The 19,454-nt window shown below is 35.6% G+C and overlaps 1 protein-coding gene across 9 annotated transcripts in view; it reads left to right on the top strand.

Moving 5' to 3' along the window:
* Positions 1-19,454, top strand: part of LOC6050917 — a 363,016-nt gene that overhangs the window by 118,334 nt on the left and 225,228 nt on the right. For 8 of the 9 annotated variants that reach the window (XM_038256309.1, XM_038256308.1, XM_038256312.1 and 5 more), the window contains exon 3: positions 4,655-4,791. In XM_038256309.1, coding sequence (XP_038112237.1) covers positions 4,767-4,791 — 25 coding nt within the window. In that variant the 5' untranslated portion in view covers positions 4,655-4,766. Of the gene's footprint in view, positions 1-4,654; positions 4,792-17,130; positions 17,307-19,454 lie in introns of those variants that run through there. The other variant, XM_038256313.1, reaches the window with a different exon arrangement.

Below are 19,454 nucleotides of genomic sequence, written 5' to 3'. Positions count from 1 at the left end.
GTTCTAGAGCTTTTGCCATGTGCGGTAGCAAAATAGTGTCATTCAGCAATAAACCCCAAAATCTGCCTTACGGTTTGAAAGATTGAGCGTGATCATATTAAACTGATTTTTATATTGTGAACCAGTTTCATCTGAAAAATTGATGATTTTTTTTTCAATTCTGGTACATTTAATTTCAAAAACGAAACCATATACTTCTGATACATGTGGACAGCAGCTGTATCGTTTTCCAAGATTTCGAAATGATTGACAAAAAAAGATAATTGTTCGAACGGTTAATTAATCTTTGTGATTTTCTTACTTTTTCAGCTTTATACTTTCCAGAAATCCTCTTGCTTAATCATGCTTCACGAGAGTATTATTCATGTTAATTCATAATTTTTGATACGATAATGTATTGTACACTTTTTCTTAAGTGTTACTTACAACATCAATTTCAATTTCCTGCTAGCACAGCGGGAATTCCATTCTGCTCTGTATTGCGTGTCGTTCTTGCTCTGTCCTGTGGGCTAGCACATAAATTCACCCCATACTATTTTTAAAATTTAAGATTAATACAGCATTTTCCTACAATTTTTGCCTAATTTGCTAATGATTAATTGGGATGAAATCGTATTTCAATAAATAAACAGGTAGCAGTTATTGATCAGCGCGCCCGAGTCCTTCTAGCATATGTGGCGAGTGTAGCTAATTTAGGTAATCTCAAATACTCAAAACTTTAAAATTCGATATCTCTGGAACGAAACATATTCCTTTCTGTCGATAAGTGATTCTTATGTAAAATTGGACGGGGAATGCGATGGTGAGGTCAAATTTAAAAAATAAATAGGGCTGTTTTGAGATACGGCCATTCAAAGTTTTGAATTGCGCAATACAGGTAGAAAACATATTTTAATCCAAATTTTGATCACGGAAATGGATTCTACGTCCAATTTCCTTCAAAATTGAATCTAAGACCGACTCTCTAAGATTTGTGGTTCCTGAGTTATCGTCGTTCGAAGATAGGGGTTTCACTCAAAAATAGCCAAAAAGTCGATTTTTTGGGAGGGTACAAAAATGGAGGGGGTGGTCCGATTTGGATGAAATTCGGGATTTTTACATGTTTTGACAGTCTCAACAGCTCTGCCAAATTTGAGCAGAATCGGAGACGGTAATTTTCAAATTTGCATTTTTTCTTGCACACTTCAGGTGGAATGACCCATATAAGAAAATACTAGGCTTATAACATTGTATGTTACTTATAACAAGATTTGTTATTCATCGTTATGATTTTTTTGTTATTAGATTGTTTTTGAAATAACAGACTAATAACATTTGAGTTATTGTTCGAACAAATCTTAGTTATTATTTTTTGTTATTTTAACAACTAATCCGATCATCCCAATAACAGTTGAAGGTATTCTTCCATAACATAAAATGTTATTCCAAAGTTGTTTTGGCTTTCAAGCAATATCAGACCAATAACAAATTTTGTTATGATAACATTAACTGTTATCAAACTCTTATGCAAAAATGGATTTTTTAAGAAGATTCCATAACACTTTTTGTTATTTTAATAGTACCGTAAACCGGGGTGACTTTGATAGGATTTCAATTTGTTTTTAGAATATTTTCCAACAGGTAATGTTTTTCTCAAGATTATTATTTTTAAAACATGTACTGGGGTAGGCCACACAAAGTCCATGCACTATTTTGGAAAAAAAGTTTTTTCAATAGTGTTTAGAAAAATAGTTACGTTAAAAATTCTTGGTTTTAATTCCGGGGTGACTTTGATAGTCATACTTTTTCTTGTTAAAATAATATTTAAGATGTTCAAACTTTATTTGTACGTTAAATGTACCATCACTAAAGTAGCTGATATAGTTTGTAAGAAAAAAAATCAATGTTTATATTAAGTTAACTAAGTTTATAAGCTTTTTAACAAAATACATATAAATTTTAGGTAAAATTGTTAAAAAGTCGGAATTTTGCCTGAAATTTGTTGAAAATGGTTTTGTTTATAAAATTATCGATTTATATTGCATTTTATACTGAATTCGAAGCACGAATCACAAGTTTTCACATTTTACATGAAATTTTTTCAACTGAATTTGCCTATACATTTGGAGATTTTTTTTAATTGTGTTTCAAAAACACATATTATTTATTATTTACAAACTTATTGACGTTCTCCTAGTGGAAAATTGTCCAAGAAATCCGAAAATGCATACCGTTTTCCGATTAAAAATCATGTTCATTGAGAAAATCATGACACTTTGAGAAGTTTAAAATAATGACTTTCATCCATATTTTCTTAACTATAGTTAACTAACTTTATAAACTTTTTAAAAATTTATGAAAAGTTCTTCATGAGGTACTTTGAACACTTCTCTACAACGGTCAGTATGTTTCTGAACCATTCCTTACGTATTTTAATCGTACTCTTCATTTGGCGGAAAAATTGCAAACCTATCAAAGTCACCCCGGCTATCAAAGTCACCCCGTTTTACGGTATATGTAATTAAAATAGAATGAATTTTGTTATTACCGTCTGCCCAGGTGGAGACAACAAAAATTCATGCCATTTCAATAACAAATGCTGTATTCTTGAAACAATCATCACGGGCAGACGGTAATAACAAACTTCATGCCATTTCAATAACAAATACTGTTAAAATAACAAAAAGTGTTATGGAATCTTCTTGAAAAATACATTTTTGCATAAGAGTTGAACAACAGTTTATTTTATCATAACAATATTTGTTATTGGTCTGATATTGGTTGAAAGCCAACACAACTTTGGAATAACATTTTTTGTTATGGAAATATAACGCAAACTGTTATTGGGATGATCGGATTAGTTGTTAAAATAACAAAAAAGAATAACAAAGATTTGTTCGAAAAATAACTCAAAATGTTATTGGTCTGTTATTACAATAACAATTGAATAACAAAAATTTCATAACGACGAATAACAAACATTGTTATAAATAACATAAAATGTTATTGGCCTAGTATTTTCAAATATCAAAAAATGTTATTCCCAAGTTATTTCCGTTTACTCGGGATTTCTGAATATGGGTAACAAATTATGTTATCATAACAAAATGTGTTATTGGTCTGATATTGGTTCAAAGCTAAAACAACTTTGAAATAACATTTTTTGTTATGGAAGAATACCTTCAACTGTTATTGGGATGATCGAATTAGTTGTAAAAAATAACAAAAAATAATAACAAAGATTTGTTCGAAGAATATTTGAAGTTGTAATTAGTCTGTTACAAAAACAATCCAATAACAAAAAATCAAAACGACGAATAACAAATCTTGTTATAAATAACGTAAAATGTTATTGGCCTAGAATTTGCAAATATCAAAAAATGTTATTCCCAATTTATTTCCGTCTGCTCGGGCACCTCACACCAGGGACAAGGACTGTGATTTGGAAGACGGAAAGTGTTGATGCTCCACTTTTTTAAAGGGATAAGGGAAAATTTTCTCGGTAGCATGTAAAATTGAACTTGCAATAAAAAAGTATTTCACAGTAATTTTGATTATGTACATCGTTTTCGAGATATGGCCACAGAAAGTATGATTGTTAAATTGCTTGGAAGAAAGACTTATATTTTAAAAAGGTGTAGTATTAAATATTTTGCCATTTTAAAATGTTGTCTTGGTTCGAAAATAACGGGGTTTTATATTTCAAAAGAGCCTTTTTAAATTGAAATCTGAAAATAAAAGTGATAAATAAACCAGTGTTGTAAAAAAATATCTATATTTATTAATTTCAAAAAGAAAAATGGAAATAAAAACTTTCTAAAATTTGTTTATTTAATTTTTTCAGTTTAGATCTGTTTTTGTCAATTTCAATGAAAACCCATGATATCATATTCACACTTCTTTTGTGATTTGCATATTCAAAAAAGTTTTTTTCTGAAAAAATACAATAAAGTTATGAATGGGTCAGGTCTGGCCCAGGTCAAATGGGCACACTTTTGGACTCGACCTTCACCGATTTGGATCAAACTTGGAGGGAACGTTTTTCTATCGACAGTTCACAGAAATCCCAAGTTTGGTGCTGAATGGATCATCCTTCTCTTTTGGCATCGCCTTCTTTTTGACGATTTCTAAATATTTTTTTTCCTTTTAATCATAACTTTGCAACTATTCGAGCAAAATACTTTGTACAGGATGCATTTTATGGGAAATTGTCCAAGGAATTCGATTAGATTAAAATTTTGACCCTTAAATGCCACCTGTTACAATATTTGAACGTTTAAAGTATTAAAATTCAGTTTTTACCAATTCCTTATACTTTTTTTTGTTTAAATTTATCACCATCGTGTTCCCCGGACAATTTCATAAAATTATCAATGTAGACCTCAATCTAAAATGAACTATTGTCAAGAAACAGCGATTTTGCTGAAAAAAGTTAGATTTTGCGCAAATTGAAAAAAATAGAGGTTAGTTTTACTCACTGCATCACTAAAAAGAGAATTGCGAAAAAGCAAGCATTAAACACAGAAAAACAAAATCTGTTAAATGTGTTCGCACAAAAAAATGTTTCGGCGGATTAAGACTTTCAAAAACAAAAACTCTTTTCGAAAAACATCACCAGCACTAGCAACGCACGATAAACATTCTAACAATTTTTCAACTTCTTTTCTCGTTTCAGATTTCTGCCAGCATAACTAGAACCAGTTTTAAGCTGTCTACACTTTAAACAAAAAAAAGTGGAAAAAAAAGTTTAATTTCTGTGTTAAAGTCAGCTCAGTCCAAACGCAACAATGGCTGCCACGTTGAGATCCGGAGGTAAGTGTTTTATGCCCTTCCCGTCGTCGTTCTTCGCCAAGCTTTTGTCTTCCGGAGAAAAACCCAGTTTCCGGGCAGGTTTTCAACGTTTTCAAACAGCGAAAAAGTGGAGGAAAAAAACAATCAAATGTGAACGAGAAGGCAAAAAATCAAGCCCCAGCTATCGCTTTTCACCTGCGCAAAAAAAAAAAAAAGAAGAAAAGTTCGTTGCTTATCCTAACGAGGCGTTTGTTTAGCAACACTGTATAGAAGGTCCACGCCGGAAGGAATGTTCGGTGGACCCAAAAGGCTCTCCCCATGGGAGAGGAGGCGAAAAGAAAAATCGAGCTTATCGGGGTGCGCCAATTACAGAATTTGCCACACAAAGCCTTCATTTTAACCGTTGATCCAAACCTAGGTGTTTGTTGGATTTTCAGCTGCGGTTTTTGCGGTGTTCAAAGGAGGTTAAATTCAACCCCCCACGTTAAAATATCCTTTTACTTTACGACCTTCAGCGAAGATCGAATCTCCCCTGAGGGCGTCGATGTCGGGGCAGCTCCCAGAAAAAAAAGGTTTTCCTGTTTTACGACCAGCCCGAAAGTGGTGGGGTTGGTCTAGCTGAGCTTTATTTACGCTACCAGCTGGCCCAGCCGGGATGATCCCGCGTGCGAGGGGCCAAAAATTTAATGTTGTGACCCAGTTGTGTGTGCGTTCAATTTTTTGGTTGGGGAAAGGGGCTGAAGCTTGATCTTTGGGGCTGTTTTTCATAAATATTCATTTGCGTGGAGAGCCCCGCATTTGTTTGGGGTAAAGTTCGCAAATAGAATACTCAATCAAGCGGGTTCCCTTGGGGGTTTGGGGAGAGCTTTTCGTATGAATAGATTTGGCTAGAGTTATGGGTGGGAGGAGGGGATTAATGAATTCAGCAGACAGGGCAATTATGATACGTCAGCAAGAGCAATGACATAATCCGTATTCAGTTTTTGGGATATTTGTTTAGGTTGATTTAGTTTCTGGAAACTTTATGTCAGCAATTATTTTATTTACATTTGAGCAACAAAAAAAGCAATGCAAAATACTTTAACGAACCCCGCGTCTTTTGCGGGAATCGCACCCGCGCCCATAGCAACTTATAAGGGATCGGCAGCCGAAGCCAATAACACCGCGCCAAGAGGCCCTCCACATTTGAGCAATTCATCTCAAATTACTAAAATGAAATTTATTTGTACAATTTTATTAGACCCAAACTTTGTGGGGACCTTCCCTATGACCAAAGAAGTTTTTTGAGACATTGATTCACCCATACGTGAATCGAAGTAGCCATTGGCGAGTTTGGACGTAATTTTTTTTCGATGCCGTAAATTTGACGTTTTTTCCGTTTTTTTTTTCAAGATATTTCTCGCATTTTTTGGCCAATTTTTACAAAACTCCACGACGGTTTCGGATTTGTTCTTCAGATGACTTTATTCTGCAAGAGAATCTTTATGTGGCTGAAGACAAAAGTGAAGCTCTCCGTGAATTTTTTCGTATGGCGGAACTGTGAAGATTCCCTTCCGGCAAAGCTAAAAGCTGTTTGCAATCTGCGAAGCAAACAGCCCCTTAATGGAAGCAGATTCTATTCGATTTGGTTCGTCGACCGAAAACTATCAAGAACCTAGAGGAGGTGACGATCATCACGCTGTCAGGCTTTGTCCAATTCCGGTTGCAGGAAAATGAAGATTGAAGCTGCTTATTTAAGATATCCAGAATTTGGTGAGATCTTTCCATAATTTTTTGCTGATTTTTTTTTACATCAAACCAATATAAATAATATTCTATTGATTAAATGAAATATCCTTCCTACACTTTCTCCGTCCTCCATTTTCCCAATCCCCAATTCTCCATTTCCACGAACCCCCCTTTACCAACCTCCTGTGGCCGAATGGTTACGGGTTTCACCTCATAAGCGGAAAGTCATGGGTTCTTCTCAGGGTGGCAGCCTTAGGTTTAAGTTCAGAGGTAGCAGCAACCGTATGAGTATAAAACGGTTGCTTCACGTGCTCTTCTAGCATGTGATCAATCTTGGGATATTCCTTTGCGCCTCTTCCCAAAATACTTTCCTCGTGTCTTCGCATGTAAATAATGCCCAGCCGATCGGTATTGCACTGCAGTCCAGTCGCTTTGTCCAGATCAGAGCAAAGGGAACACCGCAAAAGTAGCACCGCAAAAGACAATTGTCTTTACAAGACCCCGCGCGGCAAATAATAGCTGCTGGGAAGAGCTTGAAAAATGACACGAAAAATTGTCACCGCGGTTCTAGCGATACATAGCGCACAAGGCACAAGGAATGGAGTTTACAGCATCTGGATGGAACAGCACTTTTCCTCTCAATAGGAACTGTGTTATAGATCTGGAAATGCTTAATAACAGTAAAAATGGGTAACACGATACAATAGTCCTTGTAATCAGGATGCCGTGTCTTAATACTCAAACAGAAAAAAAACCCCTTTAAATATAGTTATTTGCCAACTTTACACTTACACACTGATTCGGAGCGTTTGGTACGGTATGTCCACGCATCCTTCCTCCCCTGTAGAATCTGTGAAATGTGATCCGTTCACAGAATCCTCTCTGCGGTAAACACAACGCAGTAGGGCTGGCCGCTTTAGTTTTTGAAATTCATTTTCGGGTGTTTTCGGATGTACTGCAATTATTAATATTGACAATAAAAGTGCTTGGGGCGTAATCTAATCACAAGCATGCTTTCATCGGACTGGTTGCGTTTGTGTTAGATTAGATTAGATTAGATTAGATTAGATTAGATTAGATTAGATTAGATTAGATTAGATTAGATTAGATTAGATTAGATTAGATTAGATTAGATTAGATTAGATTAGATTAGATTAGATTAGATTAGATTAGATTAGATTAGATTAGATTAGATTAGATTAGATTAGATTATATTAGATTAGATTAGATTAGATTAGATTAGATTAGATTAGATTAGATTAGATTAGATTAGATTAGATTAGATTAGATTAGATTAGATTAGATTAGATTAGATTAGATTAGATTAGATTAGATTAGATTAGATTAGATTAGATTAGATTAGATTAGATTAGATTAGATTAGATTAGATTAGATTAGATTTTTTCTCGAAACCGTGAAGTCAGTTCACGATTATGAGAACCACGAAGGAATATATTCACGTTTATGGTGCAAATGCACCATACTCATGAATAAGTTCCTTCGTGGATCTCACATTCGTGAACTTAATTCACGATTACGGGAATTGATTTTTTTCTGTGTACTTGCATCCAAATATTCCCAAAAGTGAGATTCTCATTGAAAATTTAATGTTCTTCAACATTGTAGAACATACCAAAACATTAAAACTCGATCCATTAAAGTTTTAAGCGATTAAAAAAAGTAATTTTTGCATAAAAAACATTTTTTCGCCTGATTTAGGCTCGGGTATCAATGGGTTAATCTCAATCAATTTCGTTCAAAATTTGCACAGATGCTTGAAATAACCCAATAAACCGTTTTCCGCTTATGAAGCAGGGAGTCATTTTTTCTGGGCACCCTACTGACCATGTAAAAATGGTACTTATATGGACCTTTTGAAGAAATTTTCTGATCGATTTGGTGTCTTTGTTAAAGTTGTGAGGACTGTTCTAAAAAAAGTGTACAAAAGAAGAGGAGAGAGGTGGAGGCAAAAAAATAATTTACATCATTTGAATGAAAAAAAAAATGTTTTAAATGCATTTTACGCCAATCCAGTTGTTTTGCAATCATTAGTTATCATTTGATCAAAGTATTAACGAAACATTTTTTATGCGGTACTGTTCACTATGGAAAAAATCATTTCAAACTGTTTTCAGTTAAAACAACTAGTGATTCCATTTAAATATGGGGCGAAATAAACTATTGAAATATTTGCAATGGCCTATATGCAACGAATATATCTTTTTTTTTTTGTTTTCAGAAACATCAAAAAACTTTGCCGTTATTTTTTTCAAAGCAAACAAGTTGGCATAGAAATTTCATATGATGACATGTACATAAGTTTTGCAAGATGTACAGCTTAATCTGATTTTTTTTTTGTAGAATTAGGAAAATGATATTTTCCCTAAAACAAATCAAGGGGATAAACAAATATCATTGTCAAATATTTTTTTTATTGAACAACTTGAACAATTGATTGCAATCCACCGTAAACTGGGGTCAATCGGGACACATGGGGCGAATTGGGACAGCATTTTTAACCATGTTGGAGCACAATATTTTGATTTTTCTGGTTGGTTTCGGTTAGAACAGACTCAGGCCAACAAAATGTGTACATCCATTTCCAAATTTAAAAGCTTTAAGTGCTCTAAAAACTGCTGTCCCTATTCAGACTGTAGTCCTGATTCACCCCAGATTACGGTATTTAGAAACATTGTGATACGTTTATTTTTGTATTTTATATCAAACAGAACGTTATAAATTTATGTTTGGAATTTGAAATTAAGTTTTATTTACTTTTTGCCTTTCTCACCATACTGAGGAAAGGCTATAAAATCACTCGAAAAATGAAATTATTGATTTGACCTCGTAGACCCACCTTCACGTATTCATATCGACTCAGAATCTTGTTCTAAGCAAATGTCTGTGTAGATGTGTGTAGGTGGGTGGACAAAAAATTGTCACTCGATTATCTCCGGACTGGATGAACGGATTTTGACCATATTAGTCTCATTTGATCCATCTTGGGGTCCCATAGGTTTCTATTTAAAATCAGCAAATTTAGTTAAGTATTTTGAAAGTTATGCAAAAAAAAACGTTTGTGTGTTTTTTTTTTTTTTTTTTTTTTTTTAAGAAAACCAATCATGTTGTACAAAACATAGAAGATTCGACAACCCTATCAAAAATTATTAGCACCTAATTGTTATTTATACAAATTTTGGAAGTTGGATCTCCGATATTTCAATGAAAATTATGTCCGGGTCCCTTATGCGACCCGTCGTTAGTTAGATAATTGCATGACCTTTCAAATGAGCCTGAAACATCGAAGATCTGCCAACCCTATCAAAAGTTATTAGCACTTAAGTGATATTTATACACTTTTTGGAGGCCGTAATGTAAGGAAGGCACAAACCACCTAAAGTTGGATTAAGTCACGTTTTTTTTTAAATTGACCAGATACAAGGGACATTTTTTTATAAACATTTGAGTTAATTTAAGATTTGTTGTTAAACAAGACGTTATAGAAGCTAAAACTATTAACGCAATATACAATTTCTGTGATCGTGATTAATATGCTAGTATTTCCTTTTTAAATATAAACAATCAAAAACTTTTCAAAGTTTTAATCTGAAACGAATAAGTATTTGGCTGTCGACCTTCTTGATATCAATATTGCTCCTGCTGTCAATACATTTTTCAGTCCCTTCAAATTGATTGCTTTGAAAACTCCCACTCTCGACAGTCCCTTCAATATCGACAACGAGAGAGTCTTCTGTATAGAGAACTTTCTCAGCTTTTAAAATTTTTATCTTTCAAGGGTGAGCAAACATGGGCAATAATTAAAAAAATGAAAAACTGCGACTATTTTCAAAATAGTCATCTAAAATAGGATTCATCTAAAATAGGATTGAACTTGAAAACGGTGCACTTTATCAAAATATCACTAAAGTACTTTTTGATTGAAAATTCGATTTTACATTGAAAAATGAAGTTGAAATATTTTTGCGACCGATATTTCGATTTTTTGAAAAAAATCAGTGCTGATTGAAAAATTCATAAATTGAAATTACAAGCCTAGGTTTCAACATTTGGATGAAAAAAGTGTTTAAAAATGCATTTTATAGGCGTACAGTAGCTTTCTAATCATTAGTTTTGAAAGTAGAAAATTAGGGTGGTTCACGATTAATGTGATTTTGAAAATCTAACTTTTCAGGATTATTTTTGGGAATTTTTTTGCCTTCTAGAAAGTTGTTGGGCTTGCTAATTCAAGCAACTTTGTCCAAGACACTAAAATTTTATCTCATAATCTACGCCTTCTACGACCAAATTTATAGAAAACATCTAAGCAATCCTTTGAAAATCAGTTTTTTGAACGTGGAAATTCAGGGTTAAGTTTTAGAGAAAAGTGATATTCGAGGCACTTTTAGAGCTCTAAAAACACACATTTTTATTTTCTGACAAGTCAATTTGGACTTGAGGGTCAAAAGTTACAGCCTTTTTAAGGTAAAAAAGATGCAAATTTAAAACTCAAATATCTCCAAGAGGTGCAAGCCAAATTTTAAGCACCTGGTTGCATTTAAAAGAGAAGATCCAGCACTACAAACGCTGAAAAAATCTCAGGGGTGTTTTTCTTTAAACCCGAGATATCTTCATTTGAAAAAGTCTAATTTTCAAGGGAAAACCATATGGGACCACCCTAACGAAATTCGAAAATTGTTCAAATATATGTTTTTCCATGTAATTTTGCCCGCTGAATCTGAATCTGCCCTCAGAATTGAGCTTAAGTGTCGAAAAATCGATTTTTGGTAATATTTTTTTGGTAATATTTTGGGTTTCTATGTAAAATTATCACATTAATTTTCATTAAAATTTTTAAGTTTCACAAAAAAAAAATTTTTTGCCCCCTGATTATTCAGGCCAACTTTGAAGGGGCCGACTTAAATTTTAAAAAGTATTTGCAACGGCCTTATTTTGTTTTCGTCAAATTTTATATTTTTCGAAAACTAATGATTGCAAAACAACTGACCTATTGTAAAATGCATTTTAAAACACTTTTTTCATGCAAATGTTGAAACCACCATCCCCCTATCAAAAATCAAAAATATTTTAGTACAAGCCAGACAAACAAAATAATCGCTGGTATTTTGTTTGTATTCAAAACATTCTCATAGTTTTATTATAAATAGGGATCAGAAAAACTTGCATCAATCGGTTTAACAATTTCACGAACCATTCACATCCTCAGCCAACCAAAGAAATAAACCCAAGAAAAACATAAACATCCCAGCTGGTACCATCATGCTTCTAATGTGGTAGTTGTAAAAAAATCCCACGCACTCACTCACATAACCCACATTCACCCACCCAACATTTGCTACGTGTATAAGTGCAAGCACGCGGCGTGGGTGTTTTCATTCAGCTGCTGCAACTTTCCCCAAATGTTTGCCCACCGAATCTAGTAGACCACCTGCAAGAAAAAAAAAGTTGTGTTTTTCCCTCCAAGCATGGTTGCGCTCCACCACTCAGCAATCCTGGAGAAAAGGCTCACCAATACTAGTTGAAGTGTGCAAGTTGGCGTGGGTGAGTTCCCATTGCTGAGTTACAGCATCCCCCCATTCTTCGAAAGGGGGGTGGTGGAAAAACGTGGGGTTGTTATTTTGACGTCTCTCACGCACACACTCTCAAATTGGGGGGAAAGTCAACTTTGTGGTGAGTTACGGTGTGGTGAATTTTTCTGGCTGATGGCACCAATACTAACGAACGGACGGGCAGTTTCCCTCTGTTTTTAAGGAGGTGTAGAGGTGGGAGGTTTAAATTGAGGAGTCCTGTAAGGTGGAGAAGGGGGGGGGGGTTGGCTTTTAATTTATCACCAGACCGCTCTCCCCGGGGGGTGGACACTTGCAAGATGAAACGCATGAATGGATGAGGCGCTGCTGCTTCCTTTTGAAGCTCACATTTCAAAAGAGACACGCTCACATACAAAAACAGATTCTGACATGCAAAACAGAGGAAAATGTTTTCTTCGGGCTGTTTGCTCTAGCTTTTTCGGGGGTGAGTCATGTTCGTGTGTGTGTGTGATGTTATTTTCGCCGGGATGATGAGACTTCAGGGGGTTGATAGATGAAAAATCAACATGAAACGCTCCAAAAAAGAAGCAAAAGTAATTTTTGGGATGCTGGGCAATGTTATTGTTTTGATTAGACAGTTCCGGAGCTTGAAGGTGTAGTTGTGAGCACATGTTTTGATGCTGGCTCCTCTGAGTGACTTTGTTTTTGGTTTGAAGGATGAGCGTAGACGTGTTGTCAGTGTGAGTGTGTTTGTGTCGATGAGTTAAAAGGGAACACCAGTTTTTGGTCACAGCTGAGCGCAGAAAGGGATTCAGGCTTTTTGGTGAGGTGTTTTGATTCCGAAGAGGGACTGATTGATTGAGACTTTGGGACGTGATTGGAAAGCGTTAATTTTTGCGCCGAAGAAAGTTGTGAGACACATTTCTTATGCAAATTGGGTTTAATTGCCGTTTTTTGGGTCGGTAATCCAATCAACTTTGACAAACTTTTGGGGAGAAATTAATGAACGTTTGCTTCGGTAGGTTTTTTTTTGTTTTTTTGTTTTTTGTTTTTTGTTTTTTGTTTTTTGTTTTTTGTTTTTTGTTTTTTGTTTTTTGTCTTTTGTTTTTTGTTTTTTGTTTTTTGTTTTTTATTTTTTGTTTTTTGTTTATCAATTCTAAAACTTACAAAAAAACTAACTTAATCCACCTATGTGGTTGATGCCTTCCTCACTTTTTACCAAAAATGGGTATATGAGTGGTTTCATCATTTTTTTAGATCCAGAAAAAAAGAACACAATGTATTGTCAGATCTTCAATGTTTTGGACTCATTGGAAAGGCCTTTCAATTACCTAACCAACGACGGATGATGGATCCGGACATAGTATACATACATTTAAGTGAGATCCGGCTTCAAAAAAGTACATAAATATCACTTAAGTGGTCATAACTCGAAACAGTGTTGCCAGATCTTCAATGATTTGGACTCATTGGAATGGCCTTTCAATAACCTAATCAACGATGGGTCGGATGATGGATCCGGACATAGTTTACATACATTTAAGTGAGATCCGGCTTCAAAAAGTAAATAAATAACACTTAAGTGGTCATAACTCAAGACAGGGTTCCCAGATCTTCAATGTTTTGGACTCATTGGAATGACCTTTCAATTACCTAACCAACGATGGGTCGGATGATGGATCCGGACATAGTTTACATACATTTAAGTGAGATCCGGCTTCAAAAAAGTACATAAATATCACTTAAGTGGTCATAACTCGAAACAGGGTTCCCAGATCTTCAATGTTTTGGACTCATTGGAATGGCCTTTCAATTACCTAACCAACGATGGGTCGGATGATGGATCCGGACATAGTTTACATACATTTAAGTGAGATCCGGCTTCAAAAAAGTACATAAATATCACTTAAGTGGCCATAACTCGAGACAGGGTTGCCAGATCTTCAATGTTTTGGACTCATTGGAAAGGCCTTTCAATTACCTTACCAACGATGGGTCGGATGATCGATCCGGACATAGTTTACATACATTTAAGTGAGATCCGACATCAAAAAAGTACATAAATATTACTTAAGTGGTCATAACTCGAAACAGTGTTGCCAGATCTTCAATGATTTGGACTCATTGGAATGGCCTTTCAATAACCTAATCAACGATGGGTCGGATGATGGATCCGGACATAGTTTACATACATTTAAGTGAGATCCGGCTTCAAAAAAGTAAATAAATAACACTTAAGTGGTCATAACTCAAGACAGGGTTCCCAGATCTTCAATGTTTTGGACTCATTGGAATGACCTTTCAATTACCTAACCAACGATGGGTCGGATGATGGATCCGGACATAGTTTACATACATTTAAGTGAGATCCGGCTTCAAAAAAGTACATAAATATCACTTAAGTGGTCATAACTCGAAACAGGGTTCCCAGATCTTCAATGTTTTGGACTCATTGGAATGGCCTTTCAATTACCTAACCAACGATGGGTCGGATGATGGATCCGGACATAGTTTACATACATTTAAGTGAGATCCGGCTTCAAAAAAGTACATAAATATCACTTAAGTGGCCATATCTCGAGACAGGGTTGCCAGATCTTCAATGTTTTGGACTCATTGGAAAGGCCTTTCAATAACCTAATCAACGATGGGTCGGATGATGGATCCGGACATAGTTTACATGCATATAATTGAGATCCGGGTATTTGTGAAAACACATTTTTATACATAACTTTTGAACTACTTATCGAAACTTCAAACAATTCAATAGCGATGTATGGGACCCTAAACCAAGTCGAATGCAACTGGTTCGATCAAAATCGGTTCAGCCAGTGCTGAGAAAACTCAGTGAGAATTTTGGTCACATACATACATACACACACACATACACACACACATACACACACACATACACACACACATACACACACACAGACATTTGTTCAGTTTTTGATTCTGAGTAGATATGTATACATGAAGGTGGGTCTAGGAGCTTTTAATAGAATGTTCATTTTTAGAGCAGGATTATAGCCTTACCTCAGTGAGGAAGGCAAAAAACTAACTTAATCCACCTATGTGGTTGGATCCTTCCTCACAACAATGGCTGTACAAAAGTTTCATCTATTTTAATATCCGGCTTCCAAAAAGTACATCGATATCACTTAAGTGGCCATGTCTCGAGACAGGGTTGCCAGATCTTCAATGTTTTGGACTCGTTGGAAAGGATAGTGGATTCGTATATAGTTTAGAGTATTATAATATTTTTATTTTTCAACTTTTTGCCTTCCTCACTGAGGTAAGGCTATAATCCTGCTCTAAAAATGAACTTCGTATAAAAACGTCGTAGACCCACCTTCATGTATACATATCTACTCAGAATCGAAAACTGAACAAATGTCTGTGTGTATGTGTGTGTGTATGTGTGTGTGTATGTGTGTGTGTATGTATGTATGTGACCAACAAACTAGCTCATGTTTCTCGGCACTGGCTGAACCGATTTGACCCGAACCTGTTGCATTCGACTTGGTTTAGGGTCCCATAGATCGAGTTTTATACAGATTGAAGTTTCGATAAGTAGTTCAAAAGTTATGTATAAAAATGTGTTTTCACATATATCCAGATCTCACTTAAATGTATGTAAACTATGTCCGGGTCCATCATCCGACCCATCGTTCGTTAGGTCATCAAAAGATCTTTCCAACGAGCCTAAAACATAGAAGATCTGGCCACCCTGTCTCGAGATATGCCCACTTAATTGATATTGATGTAGTTTTTGGAAGCCGGATCTCACTTAAATGTATGTAAACTAGGTCCGGATCGACCATTCAACCCATCGTTGGTTAGGTTATCAAAATACCTTTCCAACGAATATAAAACATTAAAGATCTGGCAACCCTGTCTCGAGATATGGCCACTTAAGTGATATTGATATACTTTTTTGAAGCCGGATCTCACTTAAATGTATGTAAACTATGTCCGGATCCATCATCCGACCCTTTGTTGGTTAGGTTATCAAAATACCTTTCCAACGAGTCTAAAACATTGAAGATCTGGCCACCCTGTCTCGAGATATGGCCACATAAGTGATATTGATGTACTTTTTTGAAGCCGGATCTCACTTAAATGTATGTAAACTTTGTCCGGATCCATCATCCGACCCATCGTTGGTTAGGTTATCAAAACACCTTTCCAACGAGCCCAAATCATTGATGATCTGGCAACCCTGTCTCGAGATATGGCCACTTAAGTGATATCGATGTACTTTTTGGAAGCTGGATCTAAAAAATAGATGAAACTTGTGTACAGCCATTGTTGTGAGGAAGGCTCCAACCACATAGGTGGATTAAATTAGTTTTTAACAAGCAATTAACAGATTGGCTGCGCTAGGGTCTCATTAGATGAATATATTAGAAGCAATTAACAAATTGAGCACAGTCATTTCTTCGTCATTATTTTCAGCTTTTTTTTTTTTTTGAAAAGGCATTTTCAATAAAATATCAAAGCATAAAATTAATTATTTTGTAAATTCACAAAAAACTCAATCCAACCCTGTTATCAGCCCAGTATTCGCAAACATTTCCAGACAAAACGGGCGGGCACGTTAGATACAAAAGAAGAGAAAAAACAACATCAACAAAGAAAAAGAACACCCAGGAAAAAACAAAGCAGCAACACACCAACAAAAACAAAAACCCATCAATACAACCATCCAACCAACGACACGGGGGGGAGCTCAACGGGAAAAACAACGTCGGAACGCCTAGGTTAAGGGAGAGCACTGCAATCTCTAGCCACGGCAAGGAAGCAAGGATCCTCTCAGGATATTTTAGTTAGAACCCTCCACTAGTGCCGATATTAACCATATGTGGCACCTCACACTACCGAGAGGAGTTATGACTTCCCCTTAAATGTTTTTTCCTTCTTTTTTTGTGCAAAATTTAATCGTTCCGTCATATATAATCGGTCACTAGTGAAGTCTAGCTCGTACCAGCGTTCTTGGAGAGCGCGCGTCGTTGAGTAATGTCCGGATCTCTCAGCAGACTCAGTTTCCCCCCCCCAGTCAGTCAGTCAGTCATCGAGAAACGGCCAGTGAGTGACGTCACCGTGAACCGTAAACACGTAGTTCCGTGTGACCGGAACCAGCGCAGGTCAGGCCAGTTTGACCGGGACCGGGTGTGTGTTGTGTGCTTTCCGGGAAGTTGTGAACTCTTCTCGCACTTGTTGGTGATTTGAACTTTTGGATCGGTTCCAGCGATTTCGCTCGTAATTTTGTGGGAAGATCTGTAGATTTTTTCTTCTTCTTATTTGTTCAATGTGAATCGTGAGTGTGTGAGCTGTGCATGTGTCGGCCCCTCTCCCCCTTTTGGTAGATGGAACGTGGAAGCAAACAAGCTGATAATAAGTGGATGGAAAATTGGCACTCTATTTTCCCTGTGTGTACTGTTGACTGCCCTCCACCGTTTACGTTCTCCGGTGTATTCCGGTACATTTTGTGTAGGAAAATAACTCTCTGTGAAAACGTTGGTTTTTTAATTATTTATTGAAGTGTCCTGATTTGGATGAAACTTTCAGCGTTTGTTTGTCTATACATTAGAATGTAACAAAAATGACTTTTTTGCGGGCATTCAGGGGTTTCTTCCGGTGGGCCTACTGAGTCCAAATCCAAAATATGAGCTTGATTGGACGTAACAGGAGCTGGCGCTCCGCCCTTCAATTTTAAATGGGATTTAACCCGTGAAAAAAGATTTTTTCAAAAATGTCACTTTTTGAGGCATTTTGGCCACTGAAGCGTTTATTTTCAACATCATTGGCGTGTTGGCCAGATCCTTGCGCATCTTTTGGTATATATAACATTGAAATTTGGAGCACCCTGGAGCTCGGTACAGGCCTTCAAAGTTAGGCATTTTTTCGAAAAATCGGCCCCGGCAAAATCAAATGGCGTCTAGGGCGTCGCGAGGCGCGACGCATATCTTTTTTGCCGGGACCGAATTTTCGAAAAAATGCCTAACTTTAAAGGCCTCCAGGGTGCTCCAAATTTCAATGTTATATATACCAAAAGATGCGCAAGGATCTGGCCAACACGCCAATGATGTTGAAAATAAACGCTTCAGTGGCCAAAATGCCTCAAAAAGTGACATTTTTGAAAAAATCATTTAAATCATCCTGTTAAAAAGCGATACCCGCCAAAAAGTCATTTTTGTTACATCCTACTATACATGCCAATTATGAGTCCTCTACGACAAAGGAAAATGAGGTAAAACGGTCAAAAAAATATTAAAAATTCTAAAATTGCTAGCATTTTCGTACAACTTAATGATATCTACTTTCTTGGATGCATTTGAAAGGTCTTTTGGAACACTTTCAAATGTGCCATAAAGATCCGGGTTTGGTAAGACTTTTTTTAATAGCTATTGCGAATTAGAATTATTAAATCATATTTTCAAAACCCCAACATCTTTTTGTAACATCCTCTAAAACACCCCTACTTCAGGTCAAAATTTAGGTACTTTCGGAGCATTATTTTTGAAGCAAATTGCAGTTTTTCTCATAGTTTTATGATTTTTCAACTTTCAACAGCCTTAACTTTGGGCCTAATTTTGACATATTCGGAATTCTTGGGTATTTTCACGCTAGTTTGAGGTGCTGCAATGTTCATCCAAATCAGAGCACCTCGATATGACCTGTGACGCACGTAGATAAACTCGCTGTTAAATATGAATTTAAAGTTTAACCCAACAAGCAAAAGATAAATCAAGAGCTTTACAAGAGCAACGTCATAGAAATTTGTAACGCGGAAAACTCTCCAAACCTTCTTCAAAAGCTTGGAAAAGTATTTGAAGAGAGTTTTATCCATATCATATATACAACCAAATATATTATTTAAAAAAAACAAATTCTAGAGACTCAAAATCAATAGCATAATTTTGTTTAATACCCTTTTACTGTTTAAATTTATGATTGAAAAATGAGGTTCAATAAAAAATATGAAATTGAAATAACAGACCAGAAGTTCAACATTGCAATGCAAAATTACCAAAAATGCATTGCAGTAGGTTTGCAATCATCAGTTTTCAAAAAAAAGTAAGTCTCAGAGGAAATATTTTTTTGCGGAAAAAAACCTTTTTGCTTTTGGTCGTTGCAAATATTGTTCAATGTTTATGTTTTGATCCCTTATTTTAGAACAAAAACATTTTGTTCAAAGTTTTTAATAATTAAAACAATTTCTCACGTTTCAATGTGAGTGAATCTAGTAAATATTGTAAAAACTTCCATCACACAATTTTGGAAACATTAGCAAAATTATAACTATTCTATATTAGCTCGAAAGCCATAATGACCCTTAAACTTATTTAGAAACCTTCCCTCGGAATTAAAACTCATGACAGTTTATCAAACTGTATGTGAATTTTA

Source organism: Culex quinquefasciatus, chromosome 2, assembly GCF_015732765.1.
Source record: "Culex quinquefasciatus strain JHB chromosome 2, VPISU_Cqui_1.0_pri_paternal, whole genome shotgun sequence".
Lineage (NCBI taxonomy): Eukaryota > Metazoa > Arthropoda > Insecta > Diptera > Culicidae > Culex > Culex quinquefasciatus.
The sequence above is the reverse complement of the archived record's forward strand: the minus strand, read 5'-3'. Positions and strand labels throughout refer to the sequence as shown.